This window comes from Camelus bactrianus, chromosome 15, assembly GCF_048773025.1.
Source record: "Camelus bactrianus isolate YW-2024 breed Bactrian camel chromosome 15, ASM4877302v1, whole genome shotgun sequence".
NCBI classification, from domain to species: domain Eukaryota; kingdom Metazoa; phylum Chordata; class Mammalia; order Artiodactyla; family Camelidae; genus Camelus; species Camelus bactrianus.
This window is the reverse complement of record NC_133553.1, coordinates 32,892,654-32,915,806: the sequence shown is the minus strand read 5'-3', so window position 1 is coordinate 32,915,806 and position 23,153 is coordinate 32,892,654. Positions and strand designations below refer to the sequence as shown.

The 23,153-nt window shown below is 47.6% G+C and overlaps 1 protein-coding gene and 1 long non-coding RNA gene across 3 annotated transcripts in view; one reads left to right on the top strand and one right to left on the bottom strand.

Moving 5' to 3' along the window:
- PLB1 (phospholipase B1) overlaps window positions 1-23,153 on the bottom strand; it is a 120,547-nt gene that overhangs the window by 54,000 nt on the left and 43,394 nt on the right. For both annotated transcript variants that reach the window (XM_045511774.2, XM_010948454.3), the window contains exons 16-22: window positions 19,908-19,979; window positions 19,035-19,109; window positions 16,950-17,013; window positions 9,124-9,182; window positions 7,235-7,308; window positions 5,695-5,738; window positions 1,589-1,697 (exon numbers count right to left, since the gene is read on the bottom strand). In XM_045511774.2, coding sequence (XP_045367730.2) covers window positions 1,589-1,697; window positions 5,695-5,738; window positions 7,235-7,308; window positions 9,124-9,182; window positions 16,950-17,013; window positions 19,035-19,109; window positions 19,908-19,979 — 497 coding nt within the window. The remainder of the gene's footprint in view (window positions 1-1,588; window positions 1,698-5,694; window positions 5,739-7,234; window positions 7,309-9,123; window positions 9,183-16,949; window positions 17,014-19,034; window positions 19,110-19,907; window positions 19,980-23,153) is intronic.
- Window positions 1,706-9,918, top strand: LOC141573473 (uncharacterized). Its single transcript, XR_012499279.1, has 3 exons — window positions 1,706-6,322; window positions 7,109-7,329; window positions 9,116-9,918. It is a non-coding gene; the product is annotated as an uncharacterized LOC141573473 (long non-coding RNA).

Below are 23,153 nucleotides of genomic sequence, written 5' to 3'. Positions count from 1 at the left end.
AAGCTGCTCTGTAAGGTGCACACTGCGGTGTGTGTCTGATGGGTCGAAATCAGAGGACCCGGAATGAGGAAGGCCTGCGGGGCGCAAAGATGACAGGCCCCGCGCTTGGGATCACGCATTTGATCAGGCCGCTTCATCTCTTTGTGCTACAGTGTCACAAAGATTATCAATCCCTAACTCTTCCCTACAGCTCAGGACGTGCTTGGACAAGTGGATTCCTTGCATGAAAGAGCCTCAAGGCCTCGGGGGAAGCAGGGAAAAGTCCAGGACCACGTGAATCATACTCCGTTTTGGTTACTTTTATGCTTTCAACTAAGGTTTCATTCTGGCACACCTTCCTGACCTAATCGTGCTCAGAGCTGCCTTTCCTCTTACACCACCAGCTGACACGCTTGGAAAAAAAGCAAGATTTTGGTAACATTAATGTAAGCCCCAAATTTTAAGCAGTAAATCAGTAGCTTTTCACCCCTCCCCCACCAAAAGGAAAGTGAAGCCACAGAATTCATTATAAAACCTATTAGGTTTTGTACGATCTCTGCTTCAGATAATCTGCCACATTTCCCATCGTGAATGAATGAGTGACTTTGGTCACTCAGGGGCTCGTGATCAGGATGGTGTTGAGAGCTAAGAGAATGATGTCAGGGGATCTCGCAGCCAACACACAGGAATCCCTAGGAACAACACGGTAAAGCTTGTAATTATTCTAGCAGAAATGTAGGACTAAGAAGCAGAAAGGATCCTTCCATTTATCTTTCCAAGACTGGACACGGCACTCACTGGTTCTCTGACCAGCTAGCAAACCCAAAGAAGCACTCAGGGCTCCGGGATCATAGAAATGGAGGACCCAGGAAAGCCGAACCTGTTCTCTGGAAGCCTCCATCCAGTGCCCACAGACCATGATTCGGTGGTCCCCTTGCTCTCTGACAGTTTTCCCCGGGTGGGTCCTGCAGCCCTGCTGCACTGCTGCCGGGACCACCGTCCTGACCCGGCATGTCTGCACTATTCACAGCTCACCAGAACGTTCACATTCAGCATGGCACTGAGCCTCACAGCCTCCCCGTGGGAGAGGTTCAGCCCCATCTCTTAGAGGCTCAGGCTTAAAGAGGCCAGGGGAGGCTCAGATTCATGTCCCCTGTATCCCCTACCCCCAGGACTGGTGCTCTTCCTGCTAACTGGGAAGGGCGCAAAGTTTAGAGCCTGAAAAAGCTGCCCGAAAGGCAAATCTGAGACAGAGAGAAGAGGACATGAAAGAGCATTAACAGTGATAAGAACTGGGACTCAGGGTGAGTCCTCTTACGACCGCTGTCTTGTGTGAACATGGGATTTCTAGGTGAGGCAAAGAAATTTGCTCAGAGCACGTACCTGGCATCAGAATCAACTGTGACTAGTTCCAGGGGGTGGGGTGGGGGGGGCTAGCAGGTGTCTGTATCCCACAGCAAGGGGGCACCCAGTCCCGTCTTTGACCCCCAGGCCCCTCCCTTGCACCAAGCCCCCAGCCTTCAGCCACACACCCCCAGTTGAGGCCAAGCCCCTAACCAGGTTCCCGGAGGACCAGTGTGGTTCACGCCCCCCAGGCTCCCGTGCTCACTCAGCTCGGGCTCCTGCCACGGCCTGGTTCAGGAAGGCTCTGGGACTGCTTTCTTTCCCGGTGCCAACAGAGAAGCCCTTCAGAGAAGGGTTGAACTCCCGGAGGATGTCTGGAAATACAAGGAAGAGACATGTAGTCACTCCTCCAAGGCCTACTTCAAATTCCTGTGGAGACAAGGCAGACCCCACCCCCACAGCCCTCCCCATTACTGTTCACTCAGCACCAAAATAAAACGTCCGGTAGGCTGACGCGTAGCCACGGGGGCAGCACACAGAGGTGCTCAATGAATTACTGCTGAGTAAACGCCAGTCTGGCTCAGGGGCTGCTCGTGTACGTTTTTCTTTTTCTTTTTTTCTAAATATAAAATTGCTTTATTGAGATATAACTCATCTACCATAAAATTCACCAATTTAAAGTATGATTCAATAGTTTTTAGTGCATTCATGCAGTTGTGCAACTGTCACCCCAATGAAGTTTAGAACAATTTCATCACCTCAGAAAGAAACCTTGAACCCATTAGCAGTCATTTCTTCCAGCCCCATAGCAACCACTAATCTCCTTTCTCTCACTACAGGTTTGCTGATTCTGGACGCTCATGTAAGTGGAATCATATAATACAGTATGTCTTTTGTGACTGGCTTCTTCCACTTAGCATGTTATCAGTGTTCATCTATGTTATAGCAGGTGTCAGTATTTTGTCCCTTTTTATTGACAAATAATGTTCTGTTGGATGGATGCACCACATTTTTGGATTTTAAATGAACTTTGCAGTTGTGGGATAAACCCCTTCTGGTCATGGAGCATAGTCCTTTCTGTATATTGCTGCATTCAGTGTGCCAGTGTTTTGTTGAGGATTCTTACATCAATAGTCAAACGAGATAGTGTCCTGCTTTCTTTCCTTGTGATGGCTTTTTTCTTATTTTGATATTAGGATAATACTGGCCCCACAGAATCAATTTGGAAGTATTCTTTCCTTTTCTACTTTTGAGAGGAATTTGGGAAGAACTGAAATTAATTCTTCTTTAAATGTTTGATGGAATTCACCAGTGAAACCAGAAAACTCTGAGCTTTCTTTGGATAGGAAGTTTTAAATTACCAATTCAATCTCTTCACTTGTTATACATCTATTCAGATTTTCTATTTCTATTTTCTGTTTTTTCTTGAATTAGTTCCAGCATCTTTATATCTTTTTAGGAATTTGTCCATTTCATCTAAGCTATCTAATTGATTGTCATACGTCATGTTATGATTGTTCAAAGTATCTCTCATAACCCTTTTTATTTCTGTACTAATGTCTCTTCTTTCATTTCTGATTTTTAGGGGCTCTTCCCCTCGTCCACCCTGGTCAGTCTAACCACTTGCTGATTTTGTTCAACTTTTCAGTCTTATACATTCTAATGCTTTTACCACATTGGATCTATGCTTTTCATTTTTTCATCTCCCAAACTTGGCTGAGAACTCTGGAGAGCAGGGTCTGTATACATCCTGGAGGCTCACAAGTGCTCAATATACTTTTATGGACTAAATTAAGAATAACTCACAATAGCCAAGACATGAGAGCAACCTAAATGTCCACGGACAGCTGACTAGATAAAGAAGATGTGGTGTCTGTGTGTGTCTGTGTGTGTGTGTGTATATGTATATATATAAGAGAACACACACACATATATAGCAGAATACTACTCAGCCATAAAAAAGAATTAAATAATGCCATTTGCAGCAATGTGGATGACCTAGAGATTATCATACTAAGTGAAATAAGTCAGACAAAGAAAGACAAATATTATTACTTATATGTGGAATCTAAAAAAAATTACATGAACTTATTTAGAAAACAAAAAGAGACAGACACAGAAAAGAAACTTATGGTTACCAAAGTGGAAAGGAGGGGAAGGGATAAATTGGGAGTTTGGGGTTAGCAGACACAAACTACTATAAACAGAATAAACAACAAGGTCCTACTGTATAGCACAGGGAACTATATTCAGTAACTTGTAATAACCTATCATGAAAAAGAATATGCAAAAAATATAGCTATATGTATAAATGAATCACTATGCTGTACACCAGGAACACAATACTGTAAATCAACTACATGTCAATTTAAAAAAAAAGAATAACTCAAAGTTCAGAAAGGCTAGGAGAATTGTTAAAAGTCACATGGTTACTGAGAATGGAACCCCACTCTAGAACACGGGTCTCTCGGCTCCGGGGCAGGGTGCTTTCCCTGGACCTACGGGCTGCTAGGGTGTGGGAAAGGAACCGGCTGGCTGTCAGTCAGGACTTTCAGGCATCATGCTGTCCAGCAGAGCACTCTCTAGAACTGAGCACTCCTGCAGGGTAGACACGACACAGATGGATTGAACTCATTCCTTGTGGCTTTGGGGACACTGTAGCAATGAATGGAAATTACTCTGATTTCTATTTGAAAGGAGGAAGAGCAGTGAAATCACTAGCGCCACCTGACAATGGAAGGGATTGTCCTGGACTCCCTAATTGCTGGCAGAGTCCAGCACCGGCAGGCTAGGTACTTCTCAGGAATGTCACAGAAAGGCACTACTCACTGGACAGGGCAAGAACTTGCTGGTGCACGCAGTTCCCTCTGCCAGGAACGCCCCATTCCCTTTCCTTCTCTGACGAAGTCCAGCTGTTAAAGCCCCCTTTCCAAAGGCAGGGTCATTTGCTTCATTTTCCTGTTTCCCAAGCACCCAGCACCAGAGTACTTGCTGGACTCCATTGAATAGGGAGCTGAACTGACGTTCTGTTCTGAACCTATGTTCTCCTAAGTTTTCCAACACATTTCCACGTGATTATTTCCCCGTGGATTATCCAGTCCCAACAATCAATCTATCTCCACAGCTCTAGTAAGGTCTGAACAGGCCATATTCTCTTGCTGGGCTAAGTGTGTCAGGGGAGTTCACTGAAGGGATGACACTGTCTCGATCTTTTACGAATCATTTTACTGAAATGTTGTGGAAAGTTTGAGTCAGATGATTTCCAACCATGCTATCCATCACAAGAGCATGGGAATCAGAAAGCCCAGTATATGCGGGCCCAGCTCACGGCCCAGTCAATTACATTCACCAAAGCAACCCAAACCACCCCCTTCGCGATAACGGGGCTTATCTACTGCTCTTGTGTGTGGACTTAAAAATAAAGAAGACAGGGTGTACTTGTGCCACAGAACTGTGCCTACTCAAATTCAACAGGATTTGCAAATAGCAAGAACAGATAACACATGTGAAGTGCAGTCAGTTCTGCCCATGTGAGATAAAGTCCCTTCTATCATCAAGCTCTTGGTGACTTAAAGCTCAAATAATTTCTTAGTTGCTAAAGATATATTTCCAAGGGATAATTACAAGAAAAGTAAATGAGAATGGAACCGATTGAATTCCTCTCAGGCAAAATGAATAACCAGAAGATTTTAAGGGAAGAGAATTCAACTGTAACATCTGTTGTATATGCACTTTAAGAACAAGCACTGTCTATGCACTAAGGAACATGAAAGGGCGAGTAAAATAAGACCATATAGAGAAGGTAGTCAGGCTTAAAACAAATCATTCCAAGCACGTTATTGGTGAAATAATTTAAGGAAAATGTTGCACCCCAAATATGGCGATGTTTGTACAGCCTGAACAAGGTGATAGCAGCGTTTCCTAAGACAACACACAGGAAATCAAAGCCTTTGTATGCAGTGGCGTCAATTGTAGCCCCAGCCTAGATCAACGCCTCCCAGAGGGGTGCTCTGTTCAGAATGACAAGCAAGGCAGAGATGGGTTTCCTTTCCTTCCTTCCTCAATCATTTCTTAATAATCACTTGCACTAAGAATTGGCCTGAGCATTCTTTTCCTCTTACTCTCTTCTTTTCCTTGGACAAATACAATTTCTCCTTAAAAAAATAAATAAATAAAAATAAATCTCCAAGGCTTAAATCACTTTCAAGGAAAAGAGCAGGGTGACCGCTCGGGGAAACAGCGCCCCCTGCCGAACTCGGCTGTCTCCTGCCGCCGAGTCCCGGCCAAGCTCGCGGCCGCCGCCAGGGGGAGCTGCAGAAACGCGCAGGACTGGAGCGAGCCCGCCCTGAACCCCAAAGAGCGCGTACTCACTCGGCAGGGTGATGACGCTACTGAGGTTCTGGTCGCCGCCGGCGCTGCATGGTGAGGACAGAAAAGAAAAGGAAGGTTAAAACAGCCAGCGATGCTGAAACACCTCAGACACGGCCAAGACAGATCTTTCTCCTTCTGAGAAACATCCTGGGTGGGGAGGGTTGGGGAGGCGGTGATTTGCCCTTTCCTCCTTATTTCTGGAGAAAAACTGAAAAAAACAAACCAGAATACAGCAACTCCTCTCTCCTTGTCCCAGAAACCAGAACGTCCAAACAAAAAACTGGTTTAAACTGTCCTGGCTGACTTGTTTGGTTTTTAACTTTGAGCTTTGACCTTGAGGCAGGGTCTTCCAAAGGCAAAGTGGCCCTTCCTTGGAAGCAGAGCCCAGTCCAGCCCTACTAGCTGTGCGTTATTATTATCATTGAAAACACAGTTTAAAAAGTTTGCCCCCATCATTCTTTTCCTGTTTGGCTTGGAGAAAACCCTTATCTTCTAGAGAGCAACCCATTTCTGAGCCACTTCTGAAATTCCAAGGAAATCAAAGTTGGATGGGTGTCTAGGCATGAAAATCTGCAGCATTCCAGAGTTGACTGGATTCCCTGCTTTTCCACATCTCATTCTCTGCCAAGTAAGTCTGGGAACATTTCAAAGGCTCTCAGAATGTCTGGGGTTTAACTCTGTGCAGCATCACCAGGGAGGATGCCAGGGATTCAACACCCAGGTTCAAGCTGGTGCCAGAGAGGCCGGTTCCCTCAGAGGCTGAGGAAGCACCAGACCTGCTCTCTCATGCTTGTCATGAGCTGGGCTTTCAAAGCCCAGAGATAAAGCAGGAGGGCGGCTCACTGCAGCTTGTGGTGGCCTGGATTTCATCACAGGCAGAGCAGGAACCAGTCTGCACGAAGTTATACATGATGGGGGAATGCGCCTGATTAGGGGTCAGGAGCCATCCACTCCACTTCTTACTCTTTTACCATCTGGCTGTGTGATCTTGGGCAGGTTATTTGCCCTCTCTGAGCCATGCTTCCTCATCTGTAAAATGAAGGCCCTTTAATAATGATCCCAGCTACCATTTATACCTAGCTTTGTGTCAGGCACTGTGTTGGGTACTTAAATCCTCTCTAAGCCTTCAGACAGTGCTAAGGCAATATTAGTGTCTTTGCATCAGATGAGGAGACCAGCTCAGAGAGTCTGAGTAACTGGCCTGAGGTCACACAGAGCTGGGCAGCTGAGGCTCAGACTTGACTCTGCCTCATTCTGAAATTACTACCCAGAGAGAGAAATAGAACCAATGCTTTCCCAACCCAAACGTTTGAGTAGTTTCTCTCCTACACTCCTCCTGCTCAGGTCCTAGCTTGTTTGGGGGAATGCAGTGGTTTGGCAAAGCTGGTAAATACCTTCCTTAAATTAAACCTAGAAGTTTCTCATGGAAGAGCACCTGTGACTCATCCCTCTGCCAGAGGAATCGTTCTCTACAACAGTCATGGGCCCTCCCCTGCTCTGCGATAAGGCATCTTCGGGGCCCTGCCATGCCCGCACTCACCTCCAGGACAGACCTCGATACTGAGTCAAGACGTCCAGGACATTCCCAGGCTTGGACCCGGCCCCATTACCTGCCTGAAAGGGAACAACAAGGGGGTGAGTTTCCCTGCCCTCTGGCCAGAAGGTCTGAGTCCTTGTTCTGGCCGAGCCCAGATGCCTGATGCTTCAGAATCCAGAGTCGTGACAGCACCACGTCTCGCCGTGCATCCTGCTCACCAGAAGTGAGTGTGAGCTCCCGCGGGGAGTCCCAGGGCAGTCCACGCTCGGCCTCACCCTGTGGAGCCCTGCCCAGACCAAGACCAAGTGACCCTAGGCTGGCAAAAGTGCTCTAAGAATTAGACCGCAGTGTACAGTTTTCCAAAGGACACATTTCAGCGTCCCATTTCCCTCAGTTTTCAGAAGTTGTGAATGCTCTCATAAAAGTATACTGTCATCCTTTTATATGAACACATCACAAATATGTACAATTTAAAAAATGAACATGAAATGCCATGTACATACTCCTCAGCTAAAGAAAAAGCAGGATCCTTTAAAACCACAATCTGGACACACTCTGCAGGTGCCCGTCCCCTGCCTGGAGCACGCAGTTTCTGAGCAGAGCCATTCCTGCTCAGAAGGTCCTGCCCCGGGATAGCCTCCCAGGCAGCCTGTGGGGAAGGCTGGCCTCCACAAGAGCCGCCCCCTCCCCAGGGTGTGATCCCTGCTCTGGCGCGCAATGCCTCTGCCACCTGCCAGGAAGGTCACGTTCAGAGTGCTGGCTCCCTGGAAGTCCTGAATAGCTGTGCTGATTCTTGATGACTTCTTATCCCGACAGCATCTTCAAGGAGACCGGGGTGATGGGGAGGCCATATCAGGCCAGACCCCACAGGAGGGGGTTGGGATGAGCAATGCCAAGCCTGCCTACCCGTCTTCCCCAGAAGGTTGTGAGCAGCAGGGCCCGCGGGGTAAGAGTTGCTGAGGGCTCATGGGGGAGACAGCTCTGGGACAGGGACAGAATTCTGGATGCAGGGCCAGGACCCACCCATTCGATCCGCATCCAGCACTGTGTGCCCACTTCACCTCCTCCAGCATCACCCTCTTACTGATTAAGTTTAAGGAGTCCCAGGTACCAGGGTTTTGTTGAAGATCCTGAGTGAGGTAATAGCAATGTGAACAGGCCACAAACTTGAAAGTTATCAGCTGGTATTTGGGAGAAGATTCAGCTGGAAGCCCTGGACTCTACTGACCCCAAGAACAGCAGCTGGACTCGTCTGTAATGAGTTGCTGTTGAACAGAGTCTGGGAGCCTCAGGGACCTCCCCCACTCTCGCCTCGACGATCTAAAGGCCTGATTCTGCTTTTCCTGGATAGCCCTTTGCAGGGCCTGGGAGGTCACCCCAGAGCAGCTGCAGACTGGGCTGGGGTCATCTTTAGTACCTCCACCTCATCCACTGACCTGTTTTCTCACCCTCGCCCGTCCCCTACCCCTCCCCTGCTTAAGAACTTGTTTCTGTCCCATCATCCCTTTGCCCCTTTCCTATAGGACAAAGTGAAGCACCGGGTCTTTGAGGGAGCCCCGTGCTGTGGGTGGGAGACCTGGTCCATCTCGGCCCACTACCGACAAGCTGTGCGATTTGGGTCACTTCCATCACGGGTGCTCCCTTTGAGGTCCCCTCCCTCCCTGCTGTGTCTCCCATTCCAGTGTTGGGAGAGGAAGGATGAGGTTAGAATGGAGCTAGGAAAACATGACAGGCAGAGAATGTTGGATTCTGGGGTAGGCAGGGAAGTGGAGAGGGACTGAGGTCAGGACTGTGACGGCAACGCTTAAGAGCTAGGAGTAAGTTTCTCCTGTTAGTCAGAGTTAGTTAATCTTCTCCTCTCCTGCCCCTTCCTCCCACCGGCAGTAACTCACCGTAAGAGAATCGCCCAGAGCCCCGATGACCTTGATGTCTGCCAGCTTCAGCCTGTGGACTGAGAATGAAAGCACAGATGAACGGAAGATGGGCTTCCCATCTCCTCTGAAGATGAAGGAGCGTCTTCAGGAAAACTGAGACAGTCTGTTTTTAGCAGCAGTTCGGCTTGGATGAAGATACTGAGAGCCCATCCTTGTCCTAAAGCTCAGCGGTAGCAGCTGTGCGGCCTGTCTGCCGCCTCTCCCTGGGGCGCCCGGACACAGGGCTTGGGGAGCCGGGGGGTGGCCCTGCTGGTGCTGGGTGAGCCTGATGCCACAGCTGAGCGGTTACCCTCAGGACGCGAAGCAGCCCCTGGCAATGTGGTCAGGGAGTATGGAGGGGACCGCGGAGGAGGTGAAACCCAGACTTCATCTATTCTAGGATCTGTTGATATTTGGGATAAAATAGTCTTTCATCTTATTAGAAAAAAAAATCAGCTCAGTTTTTCTGAAGTGAAAGGGGGAATGCCTTTATATGACTGACTCCTTTTGAAAAAAAATCAAGGTAAAATTCACATAATACAAAATGAACCATTTTAAAGTCAAAAGTTCAGTGGCATTTAGTACATTCTCCATGTTTTGCCGCTGTGACCTCTCTCTAGTTCCCAAACGTTTTCATTACCCCCAAACGAGACCTGTAACCACCAAGCAGTCACTTCTCACCCCACCCTCTACACCCGCCCTGAGCCTGTGACAACCACGGATCTGCTTTCTGTCTGTGGCTTTACCCATTGTGGATAGCTCATATAGATGGAATCATACAGCATGTGACCTTTGTGTCTGGCATCCTCCGCTTTGCATAGTGCTTTCAAGGTTCACCGTGTAGCAGGTGCCAGTGTGTCATTCTGTTTTATGGCTGAATGATATTCTATTATATGGATGGACCGCATTCTGTCCATCTGTCTTTATCTGTTGATGGACATCTGGGTTGGTGCCATCTCTTGGCTACTGTGTATAGTTCTGCTATGAACATTCACCTACAAATCTTTGAGTGCCTATTTTGAATTAGTTGGGGTTTTTTTGGAGGGGGTGTAGGTAATTAGGTTTATTTATTTAATTTAATGACGGTACTGGGGATTGAGCCCAGGACCTCATGCATGCTAGGCACACATTCTACCACTGAGCTGCACCTTCCCCCTGAATTATCTGGGGTAGATACCAATGAGTGGAATTTGGTGGGCCAGGGGATAATCTTATCTGTAACTTTTTGAGGAAACCCCAAACTGTCTTCCACAGCCTGACTCTCCTATTTCATCTCTTGAGTGCAAACATGCACTCTGATGCAGCCAAGTGGCTGTTTATTTGGACGACAAATGTATTGGCCACCAAGCAGTAGCTGGGTGCTCTGGGGATGAGACAGTGGTCAGAAATGGAGAATGCCCTTGGGAAGCTCACAGGAGAAGCAGGGAATGAAAAATATCCATAGTTATAATCATTTATAGGCTGGTAAACGTGATGAGAGGCATAAAGTGATAAGAGGTTCTGGAGCTGAAGGGATGTCTAACCCCCAGGGTGTGTGTTGTGGGGTGGTTCAGAGCAGGTTTCATGAAGAAAGTTTGAACTCAGGATAGAGGAGATATGGATGAGGGAGAGCGAGATAGGGTGAAGGAGAGAGAAGCAGGAAGGGAGATGCAGTAAAGTGTGTGACATCCGTGAGGAACAGATATGATATTGCTTCTATGTGGAATCTAAAAATAATGATACAAATGAACTTATTTACAAACCAGAAATAGACTCACAGACATAGAAAACAAACCATGGTTACCAAAGGAGGAGGGGGGAGGGATAAATTAGGAGTTTGGGATTAACAGATACACACCACTCTACATAAAACAGATAAACCACAAGGTCCTACTGTACAGCATAGGGAACTATATTCAGTATCTTGCAATAACCTATAATGGAAAAGAATCTGAAAAGGAACATATATATGTATATGTCTAACTGAATTCCTTTGCTGTACACCTGAAACTAACACAACATTATAAATCAACTGTGCTTCAATTAAAAAAAGAAAGTCTAAAAACCCAAAAACAACAACTACAAAACCTCCAGATAGTCAAACAGTTTGACTTAAGTGACGAACATGTGAAGGAGACTAACAAAAAATAACATTGGAAAGGCACATTAGGGCCACAGGCCTTTTACGCCTGGCTAGCAAGGTAGGAGATTAACATGAATATTACCATACAGACACACATACATACACACATACATGTACGAATCTGTATTTACTTGCACACATACACCTGTCCTACATTTACTGGCCCCCTTACCTTACACCCATAAGGACATGAATCCAGGTGTGTTCTGGGAACCACACTTAAATTCCTTATGCCATGTGTTGCCCTGCCCCCGCACCCCGTATCTCCCACTTCCCCACGGTACCCTTCCCCACAGTCACCCTGACTTTGATTTAGCTCCATCTCTCCCCAGATGTGCCTTCTCACGGTCTCTAAGGTGCAGTGCTGCACCGACTTGTCAATTAGCTTTCTGGCTTGGAAGAGGTCTAACAGAGCATTTGTAGCAGGGGGTGGCCCGTTACTCCAGAGGGAAGGAAGCCCGCCATCTTGGTGGGCCAGTGGCTTAAGACTGATAAACTGAAACCCGTCTGCAAAGAGGCTCTCTCAACAGCCCTTCTCTGCCAAGTCACTTCATAAAATGTGCAGTGAAACACAGAGGACAAGATTCTTTCGACATCACTAGACCACATTTAGCCCATTTCGCCTGTCACCATCCAAATCACGTTGTATAATTACACCTGCATGGGAAGCTGTGTTCACACTCAGTGGACACCATATTCAATCTCCAAGTCTTGTCTCCTTCCATGGAGACTTCTTGTCTACCTGACTTCCATGCAGTCTGCAGATGGGAACTGCCAGTCCCACTGAGGATTTGCTCTCATTGGAAAACTAAAAGTCCCAGCCTCTTCCCTAGGACAGCATGCAAACTAACACATATACGTAGTTGTTAATGTGTGCATGCAAAATACAGAGATCAGTGGTCTTCAAATTTGAGCATGCATCAGAATCATCTGGAGAGCTCGTTAAAATGCAGATGGTTGGTCACCACCCTCAGAGTGTCTGATTTAGTAGGTCTGGGGTGGGCCCAAGGCTATGTGGTTAGAAGAACAATATCAAATCACAAAGCCAGCTGCACCGATTACACACATCCACAGGGCCGAGCCTGAGAACTTGCAAATGACCTCTTCTCAGAGAAATCAGGCTCTGGGTAAAAAAGGCAACAAAATGGAAAATAAGACCTCCTCCCTTCAACTTTGAAGGGTTTATTTTAGCCCCTGATGATGACAGTCAATCACTGTATTCTTGCTGCCATAATGTGTGATCCAGTGAATTCTATGAACATTAACTAGCGTGCAAAGGTTAGGGGAAATCTTTGGGGCTGGTGAAATGTGGGAGAGATGGAGAGATTTGCTTTGAAAACACATTGAAGTTTGCTAATGGGGCAACGGAAACGGGCCATTCCTGTCTCCTAATTGTGTAGCAGACAGAAAGAAAACACACAGATACATGTGCACTCATGTATGTCCGCATTGATGTGTGCACATCTATGTGGCGACAGACTGATACGCGTGTTGTGGGGAGGGGTGGTTTCCTGTTGGTCTTTCTGAAGGACTCCCTGTAAGAGATAATAAATCAAAGGAACCAAATCTAGATGGGAGGAGTTTGATCATCTGGCATCTTATTAAAATAGAGCCCAACACATGTCATTGGGTTGACACTCTGGAGACCTTCATTTGAGCTTTGTTAACATCACCGTGGATGATACAGACACAGCCTGGAAGCCCAGCAAATCACTTTAGCAATTGCTCTCCTTGGGGAACAAATTCTTTAGAGATAAGATTAAATTTGTGTGGGCTGATTAGCTCAGCATTATCTGGTACACACTGTCCACCCCCTTGAAAGATGTGGATAAACACATCATTAACTCATCAAGATTTCTACAGCGGAGGCCTCTTATCAGAAGGCCATCCAAACTATGATGAAAGATCACAAATAACAAGAAAATGGGTGCCTAAAGTACAGAATGGGGAAACTGCCCACTGGACACAAAAAGGAACAGCAGGAAAAAGGACACCTGGGAGTTTTGTCTTGAGCACCCCAACCACTTAAACCACCTGGGGCTGTAATCTGAAAAAACATCTATCTCTTGCTTGTCAGCCAGGGCTGCCCAACCCGTTTGATGTCGGATTTTAGGGACTTATGTAAGGACTTCTGCTGTGGTGGTCAACTGCTGGCACACGGCTGGGCCTGGTTTCTGTCTTTGCAGAGCTTCAGAGTGAGTTTCTATGAAGAAATATGTGCCTGGAACATAGTAGGAGCTCAGGACATGTGTTCAGTTGAATTGAAAGCTAAGGAAGAGGTTCTGTGTCAGAGACTTTGCAGCTCACAAAGCTTTCAGTCATGGAAACTGCATGGAAGGGAAATCCGAGTGTCTTGGGGTGACTTTGAACTTGCTCAGTAGGCTGGTCCTGCCAAGGGGACAAGCAGGCAGTTATTCCCTGTGGGGAGTCCTAGTCACAGGCTAGTTTAGGTCACAAGACCCGTGAACAGGTGGTGACAGTAGAAACAGCTTCAGGACTTACACTGCCAGCTCACAATGAGATCACACCCCTGGTGGTCACCCAGTGCTGTAACCTGGGCCTTTTTCATGTCGGTGTTTGAATAGCTCATTTTAGCCAAATGGGTAAAATAAGTGTCCCAAGGAACTCAGCCTAGTGGGACTTAGAAAGGGATCAATGGCTTAAAATAAATGAAACATTCCGATTTATATTATTGGTGACAGTGGTATATAATTAGCTTTATGGAACTCTATCTTCAAACCCACTTGAATTTGAATGAATTTTCCTCTCTGCATGGAATTAGCAGCTTGACCTCAAGAGAGCCATCTTCAGTCAATAGTCCACAAGCCATGTCCCCTCCTATTTCTACTCTTCTGTTTACAAAATGCTACTCCTTTTCTCAATGGGAAAACCTGAAGTCATCTACCAGGCCCAACATATTTTTCTTAGTTATGCCAACTATGTTAGGGACAGGGCTGTGAAGGAACATAAAATGATGTAAGTACTTACGAAGCTACAAAGCCCACAGGAGACAGCACTCAGTAAACTGCACGTATGCACTGACTAGGAGGAGAGAATTGGAAGCATGCATGCATTCATTTATTCATGCTACCAAATGGCAATTGGTAACAAAAGTTACTTACATCAACCCTGTGTATCTCATCCTAAAGCCCCACAGGTCCGTGGAAGAGGTTCATCACTTGTGGACTCTGGATGGAGTAAGAGCCAGGAGCCCAGGCTGCCCGGGGCCGTGGCCGGTTGATGAATCAGTATCCTATCTGAAATGTCCCTTTTCGTTGGCTAGGTGTGTCTGTTGATTAGTTTGAGAGAGACTGGCAAAGGGGACTACAAAGAAGGTTTTGGAAAACAACTCTGAAGGTAAATCAGTTATAAGATAGTCTTGGTGGAAAATTGTCTTAATGGAAGGCACTTTGGTCTAGGTGGTTTTGAAGATCTTTTTCGACCCTGGGAATCTTTGATTTGCTAAAGTAGAAACACTCGATAATTAAGATGAGTTTGACAAACATTTCTTGGGCCCCTACCACATGCTGAGTCATTGGGGTTTAAAGATAAGATGATCTGCTCTTGTAATATGTATCAGATACCTTCATCGCAATTAGAAACTGCAAACATGATCTCCGGAAGAGTGAATGACCTCACCCAAAATATGACAGTCATCAAGGGTAATGGTAACGTGATCCTGTGCTAAGTCTCTTTCCTACCCCAACAGTCGCAAGTGTGATTAAAATGTCCAACCCTAGATCAAGTGCAGTAATGAAACGTGCTTTTCATTTTTGTCCAGTTAGCTGTGGCCATCTTTCTACATGACACTTTTCAGGTGGGACTCTGACGTGCAGGCACAGCCTTGGTCCATAAGTGCCCCGAACCAGTGGGTGAGCACGAGTGTTTTGGTCCTGTGCCCCCTTGGTTAGATCAAGGAGGCCTAAATCTGTCCACCTGCTTATCCACACAGCTTCCATCACCAGAGATCTCAGGGTCTCGAGATTTCTTGTGCTTACATCTTCAAGTGCCAATAAACATGATAATCTTCAGGGTCAGGGAATAAAGAGGTGGTCCACATTTTATCTGGCTTTCAGATGTTCAGATATGCTCTAATGGATTGGTTGGTTATCACTGTCATGATGAAAACATAATCTAGACAGATTGCAGAATCTTTATAGAGCATCCTTTCAGAATGATAAGATTAGAAGGGGATGGATCTCATTTCACTTGTAAAAAGTTTGGTGTTAGAACATTCCAATCCCCCCTCTCCCTCTTTCTATATGTACATATACACATATATATACACACACACATATGTACGTACATTTTTTGAGTTTTTGCTATTGTAGGACCTACATATGAAGCTAATAATTTGTTTCTGCTACTGAAGTGGAGCAAGTAAGCAGCCAATAGGAATGAATTGTCAATAAGTATGGGGGCAAAAGTCTAAAGACTAAGTGTGTGTGTGTGTGTGTGTGTGTGTGTGTAAGACCTTTATCATCTATTCTATTATTCTGCAACTTAGTCAAGAGCCAGTTACATACTAAAGTTTTGGTGAGAAGATTTCTGACTGACTTGCCAGTCACAGTCATTTGGCTTAATTTGAGCACGTGTGGCTGAGACATGCAAAAAGGGCAGGGTGACACTTGTCTGTTCTACTAATATTCAGCAAAAGGAGACAGTCTGCCTACAGAGATTTGCATACAGTGACATCTCCCAACTTAATTTTCTATCCTTAGAAGGCGCACAGGAGGCATTCGACCATCCTCTAATACACGAGTGAACAAGTGGACAAATCAACGAACAAGTGAGTCACCTGCCAGAACCAAGCATGAGAACCTATCACACTGTTGCAGGAGTGCTCCTGGGCTGAGGTTTTGAGTTGTGCGGGCCACCATGTGGCCCTCCTGTGACCTCTGTGACCTCCCATGGTCACATGCACACAGACATCACTCCCAGGCTGGCTCACCTGGAGGAAAAGTTTCAGCCCTTAGGCAGGCCCCCTTTGGGAAAGTCTCTGCCTAGAACATTCCACGAGCCTCATTGTCATGGCCCAGCAACGGTCATTTACCGAGAAGCAGTGGAAATGGCATGTTTGTAAGACAGCGTGCTTTCCTGTTCCGTGCAGTGTTTGAGTGCATCCTGTATACATCTCTGACACGGCATGTGAACTGGCTATTTCTGCTTCCTGATTAAAGGTAGTTCTGTTTTCCAGAGAACAAAGTCACCTCATCGAGGCTTACTGGTGGGGACAATGACACCAGTCCACTCAACTGACACTGGGCCCTTGCAGAGCACGGCCTGGCACAGTTAATACCCAGCAAATGCTTTCTGATAATGTTATCATATTTTAGTTAAAGAATAATCAAACACAGATATGAACTTGCAAATATACATCCAGAGCTGCTTCTACTGTCCTTGAAAAGCCTCTCAGGTTTGTCTCAGGTTATATGGAAGGCCCTTGTCATCTTTTTGGGGGGTTGGGGGGAGGCAGGGAAGGTAATCAGGTTTATTCTTTTTTTTTTTTTTCTAAATGGTGGTAGTAGGGATTGAACCCAGGACCTCCTGCATGCTAAGCAGGCACTCTACCAGTGAGCTGTGCCCTGCACCCCTCCCTGTCCTATCATCTTAAGACTGCTCTGACTTTGATGGTTTTAGACCTCAAATGAGTTTCAAAATCAACCTGACTCAAGCCAGGTACCTGAGGTGGGAATCGTGTCGGAGGGATCCTTGTCTGGGCACCTGACTTCCGCTCCTTCTGTCACCTGCAATGAGACACATGAAGAAGTAAGAAGAAATGGATCTTGCAATGTGGGAAACTGGGTGAGAAGTGGGCCTCCAGTTTGAGCCACTTAATACAGAGACTTGAGCATTGTTTAAGATTTCTCCCTCTCCTTCAACACAACATCCTCTGCAGGTGCTCCCAACCCTGCCCCGCTTCTCCAGTCCCTCTGCCAAGCCTAAGTTCAGGCCTGGTCACTTGTTCCTGGAACGTCCAGCCTCCCTGCTCCCGTCCCCTGGGCTTCCTCCCCAGCCTCCTGAATCCATCTGAGGACCCTCTCTCTCAACATACTGTGTTACTCCCTTGCCCAAATTCTCAGTGAAAGCAGGAATTTTCATCTGTTTTGTTTATTGTATGTCTAGAGCCCAGAACATTATAGGAGATGCTCGATCAATGGCTGTTGGTTGAATAAGGTTATTTCTATCTATTAACATCAGAGAAAGTCCATCCTCCTTAGCATGGCCTACAAGGTCCCCGATGTTCTAAACCATCTGCCCTGAACCCAACTCTCCATCGTCTCCACGTGCCACGTCTTGGCCCTAACACCCACCTCTGTTCTCTCTTCCCCCCCCCCCCCACTTCCCTCATTCCCATCCACCTGGCTCAACCTTAGTCACCCTCAAGGCTGAGGTCATGGGCACTCTTTGGGAAGCCTTCTCAACATTCTCTTGTCTTCTGTGTGTGCCCCCTCTGTGTTCCCAGAGTTCCCCACAGAAACCTTACACACTTATCATATTGTGCTATCATTGCTGGCTGGCTCCACCAGACTGAGTTCCTTGGGACAAGCAATGTATTTGTATTTTTATCTCCTAAGCTTGGTATCCAGCCACCCACCCATCTGCCCACTTAGTCATTCAACAAATAGTGATCAGGTACCTGCTCTGAGTCCCTGCCCTCACTGAGCTTGCATCCCAGTGGTACACAGCAGATATTCAGTAACGCATCCTGGAGGAATGTAATGTTCCCTCTTATATATAAAACTTGTGGCATGCCAGATACTGTTAAAAGTGCTTTCTACCTAATGACTTACTACAATTTAAGAACAACTCTATGAGGTAGGACATGGACTATCACCATTTCCCAGATTTGAAAAACCAAAGCACAGAGAGGTTAAGTACCTTGCCCACTGACACAGAGCCGGTAAGTGGAAGAGTCTGGATTTGAATCCAGAGCCAGCTTTTCCAACTCATGGCTCCACACTGCCTCTCAGACGTGTCCTCACTGCTGTGATATTAGTTGGAAAGCCTGAGACAAGCTGATAAGTCAGGTCTCTCATGCTGTGTGTCTCAGTCTTTGTGGTGGAGGCCCAGGCCATCAGCTTTGCCACCACCACCAGGAGGAAATCACACTCTTTTGCACCATAAGGAGGCAGGGGTGGTGCTGGGATCAAATCCGTCTCTTCCCATATTGGTCCCCAGGCTTCTGGGAACGAGGACGACAACCTTCAAGTGTTTCTTGTTTCCTCAGAGGAGTGTGGAGTGCCCTGTCTAATCTTGACAGCAAGTATTGGGAAAAGACTCATGAGATAAGTGAGAAGCAAGAGTGAGGAAGCGGGCGGCGGCCCTGCGGCTGCGGGCCAGCTGCTGAGGCCTTTGGTCTCCATGCCAATTGTTTTCAGACTTCAGCACATTTTGCTGCCTTTCCTTAACTGTCTCTTCAGATTAAGGGCTCAGATGGGCTTCAAAGGACTTGTCAACCACTTGGGGAGAGCCTAAAGAATCACATCTTGCATCAAAACAGACAGGGAGTGGGCAGCACTGAGCACCCCAATATGCCCTGTGAAGCCCCAGGAGGCAGGCTACCACGGCATCGTCAAGACAGAGCTGTAGGGCAGACCTGCCTCAGGCACCAAGGGGACAGCCATACACTTGCTCCTTCACCCTTCCCCAGCCTGCCCGTGGGGGTTCGGGACATGAGGAACCACGGGGAAGGCTCCAAAGACTCAGCGAGGTACCACCTCTGGCTCATTTGCATATTTATCCATCATAGAAAAACTCTCCATACCTCAACCTTGGTGTGGGGTTCTAGCAACCTGGGCAGGTAGTTGCTGTTTCCGTAGGTGAACAGAAAGGGATTCTCCTGCAGAGAAAGGTAATGCATTGTAACCATGATCCTGTATCCTTTAATCATTAGGTTTTCTCATCTAGCGATGCCTTTGGCCAACTTGAAACATTCATACCATCCTTTAAATGTTGAGAAAACCATTCTCTGGCTCTTCTTTCCTGTCCTGCCACTTAGTTCCCTAAAGTAGCTCATTAATACTTTGAAATTTCCCACTTGCAATAGTCAGCATCTCTTGTTCTCTACAAAAGGTTCATGCCACCAGGCAAAGTAGATACATTTTCACAAAGAGAACTGAATTTTAAGTTTCCTGACAGCCAAGGCAAAGAGGAAAAAAGGATGAATTATACAGTTCTTATAGCCTTGTAACAGAAAACTTACCAGTTCATCCAGAAAGCCAAAAATCTGCCTAGCATTAAGTGATGAAAGGAATTCTACTCATTTACATTCAGTTATTTTCTCATTAATTTATTCAGTGACATTAATTCTATACCTATGATGCATTAGGCACATATTTAAGACACCTATTTTGGCATTTGGGGCCAGGTGAGTTGTAGGTTTGTTCCTATGCCTGCCGCAGGCATGGAAGGGGTCTCAGTTCTGTTAAAACAGCTCTCCTGGCCCATAGGTGTAAACTTCAGGTGTGCCAAGAATGCAAAGCTGTGTCCAGGCTCAGAAGAACAGATTCAAGACCCTAATGGGGCTAATGGCTCCGCCAGGCAAGACCCACTTCAGAGCAAAGCCCATTTCCTTGTGACCTTGTCTCTCCCCACAACTCAGCAAGAGTTCTCCTCCCTTCCCCCAGTCCTTGCCTACCTGAGAGGGACATTTCACCGGCTTCCCCTCTTTTGCACTGAATGGCTCATCTTTCTGTCCTGCCGGCTCCATCTAGAAAAGAAGGTGATCTTTAGACAGAAAAGTCTTATGTAGGTGGCAGCATCCTAGGGTACCACTGAGAAAGGCTCATTAGTCCAGTGTCTCTCAGAGTGTGACCTTGGGCAGGCAGCATCAGCATCACCCAGGAACACGTTAGAAATGCAAATTTCTAGCCCCCATCCCAGACTTACTGAGTCAAAAGCTCTGGGGTGGGGTCCCGCTCTCTGTGTTCTAACAAGCCCTCCAGGAATTCTGATGAACATTCAAGCTGAGCACCATTGCAGGAGAGGAACCAGTCTCAGCCCAGCCCTCTTGTTATAGGAGAAACTGAACACCAGAGAGGTTGAGCCGACACAAGGACACTGGTGTCCAGATCCAACCAAATCGCTCTCAGTGGATCACTGGCTTCCAGACCATCCAGAGGCCAGCTATGCAGCCTGACTTCGCATCCCTGTCCTTGCCGCCCAGCTGCTGGCTGGCTCGCCGACTAAACTGCCCTCCAAGAGGAGAGTAGGAGTGGGAAGGAATGACAAATACATGGCTCTTGTGTAACCAGAAGGGAATGAAGGAAACCCTCTGTTACCCGGCGGGACCCAGGTCTTTAAGTGGGACACAGAGGTACAGCGACGTGAAGCACAGCACAGCCCCCACAAGTAGAATGCCTAGCAATTCCAGAATAAGCGACAGTGGTATCAGTGCTGACACAGGCAGCTGCTGAAATGATAACCGAAGCCTATCTAACAAGGTGGACAGAAAGTGTACGGTGGACCCGCAGGGGAAAGTGGCAGAGGATCAACTCAGGTGAAAGCATTGAAGGGAAGATAGGAAAGTGAAGGCAGTTGAAGAACTCAACAGAGGAGGGGTTTAAGTTCCTTTTGTTATATTTTAAATGTTCACTATACATAGGTAAGCACTTAAAAGAGAAATGCAGCTTGGAAGAGATCACAGATTTCCTCTTGCATGCGCTGTCTTCTACTGTTTGGGAACCTCATGTTTGCTGCCAGCCCTGCTGCCCCCAGGAGCCGGGCTCCTGGGGCACCTGGTCCCTCCCCTCCCCTCCTCTGCCCTCCCTTCCCAAGGATCTTGACGGGGACACAAGAGGCAGGAGACTCTGAGATGGAGCCCCCCTGTCTGGCTCAGTCACAGGCTCTGCCAGCCTCCATGAGCATTTTAGATTCTTCAGCAATATCTTATCCCAGCATCTGTGCCCGTGAGCAGCTCAGGGAAGGAACTTTACCCTGCTCGGGACTGGCTCTTCATCCGAATGGACAGAGTCAGATAAGAGGGCATAATCAACCTTTTGGAAAAGGAGTGGCAACCTTTAGCTCAAGGGCTGGAGGAGGAGCTGTGCTCCTCATTTCCTTTCAGTTTTGTTCTGATGGTTAGACACAACTAAGTGTGGAATCCCAATCCAGAATGTTCAGGGCCGCTCTGCAGGGGAGTGTTTAGGGACCTGGGTAGGTGGCCTGGTGTCAATCTGGCCTGACTTCTCTTCACCAACCTTTCAAGAATTTAATCAATACTAGAATCTTGAAAGAAATGTTGAGACAGCCACATCGTGATAATTCTGGTCAAAAAGATATAGCAGAGCCTAATTTCTTAAAGACCTCAAAGAAGGAAAATCCATAGGTTTTCCTAATAAGCCCATTTGCATTAAGAACTTTGTCCTCAGTGTCTCTTTAACAGTCACCTGCATCCTTCCTGCTGCCATTAATCCCCTTTACACCCACTCTGACTCTCCACCCCCAGGATGGAGAATGAGGCAGCTACATCAGATGCTCCCCATGTGTCCTTCCTTCCGCCACCCAACACTGCACACAAACGCACACTCCAGGGACGCCGGCGCTGGTCCTGTGCCCTTGCCCCACTTTTCAGTGCTTTAATTGTTTACACCTCCTCCGCACAGCTTCCCTGCTCCGAGAAATGAACTGGAGTGTGGGAGGGGTGGGAAGGATGACCACAGACATTCTCTGTGAGCATCCCCACTCAGCTGGGAGCAGTTCCCGAGTGTCCTCATCCTGCCTGTGGCTCCAGCTCTAGCACCGGGCTTGGCAGAAGGCGGGGGTCCGTGATCACTGGATCTGGCACTCGAGTTCCTCAAAGGTGGGTCTCGTCAACACTACTGCTGTATAACAATTATCTGAAATTATCGAGGAGGTAGGAAGAGCAGGAAGAGCCTAGGGAATGGATTATGTCCCAAACACACAATCCTCCTCCACTTGGTGCCAGGAGCTCAGCTTCTGTCTGGGCGGCTCACTCAGTGGGGATGGCGCCAGGTGTGTTTCAGAAGCGGGGTGTTCATGACGCACGCGTGCGGGGGTTTTCCTCCAAGCTTACGTACACCCCGGGGCTTGGCCAGGGGAACAGGCACAGGTGTGGCCCTGCACAGCTGCCCCTCTGCGGTGCCCTGGGTGAGGTCCAGGAGAGAAGCGGCGGGACCTGGGTCCCTGGGGTCACAGCTCTGCTCCCCACGCGTAAGGGTGGCCCTCACTCGGGGCTCTTTGTCTGCAAACGTGGGCGTGAGGGGCAGAGCTGGCGTTACCTCTGAGTCTTGGTGAAACTCAACACATCAGAGACGCACAGAGGTGGAGGCAGGGAGACTCCGGGCTCCTCATGTCCCTGGGAGGACACAGGAGGGAACCTGAGGGGAAGCCACTCCTGTATGTTCCCAAGACCTTCTGAGGCCAGCAATCAGAGACCATGGGACCCAGGAAGACCACCGGACTCACCTCGAGAAACAACCCGAAGCACAGCTGGACCCAGAACCCAGGTTTTCTGGCTCCTCACTCAGGGCCTGTTCCTCTAACCTGCTATGTTCCTAATTTCTCATAAATTAACTCAGGCCTGCAGGGCTGTCCATGTGTTCTGGCAGCCACGGTAGCTCCAGGAGCCGTGGGATGTCTAGCATGTCACTCGAGAGGAATCCAGGGGACAGACACGCCTCTCTTCTCGCTGGCCTGGCTGCAGGAACCCTGAGGCCTCTCACTGGGACAGGACTACAGGTACCCTCCCGCCTAGGAAAGCCTCCTCCTCCTCAAAGCCCCTGGGACACCCACCGGGTCCCAGTCCTTTGGTCTTGAGTGTGAGACCTGTTCCCGTCCGGGCACCTGCCCAGACTCTTCCTCAAGCGGGTTACAGGACCCTGTCGATGCTGTGCGCCTGTATGAGTGCACAGGACACCACTCG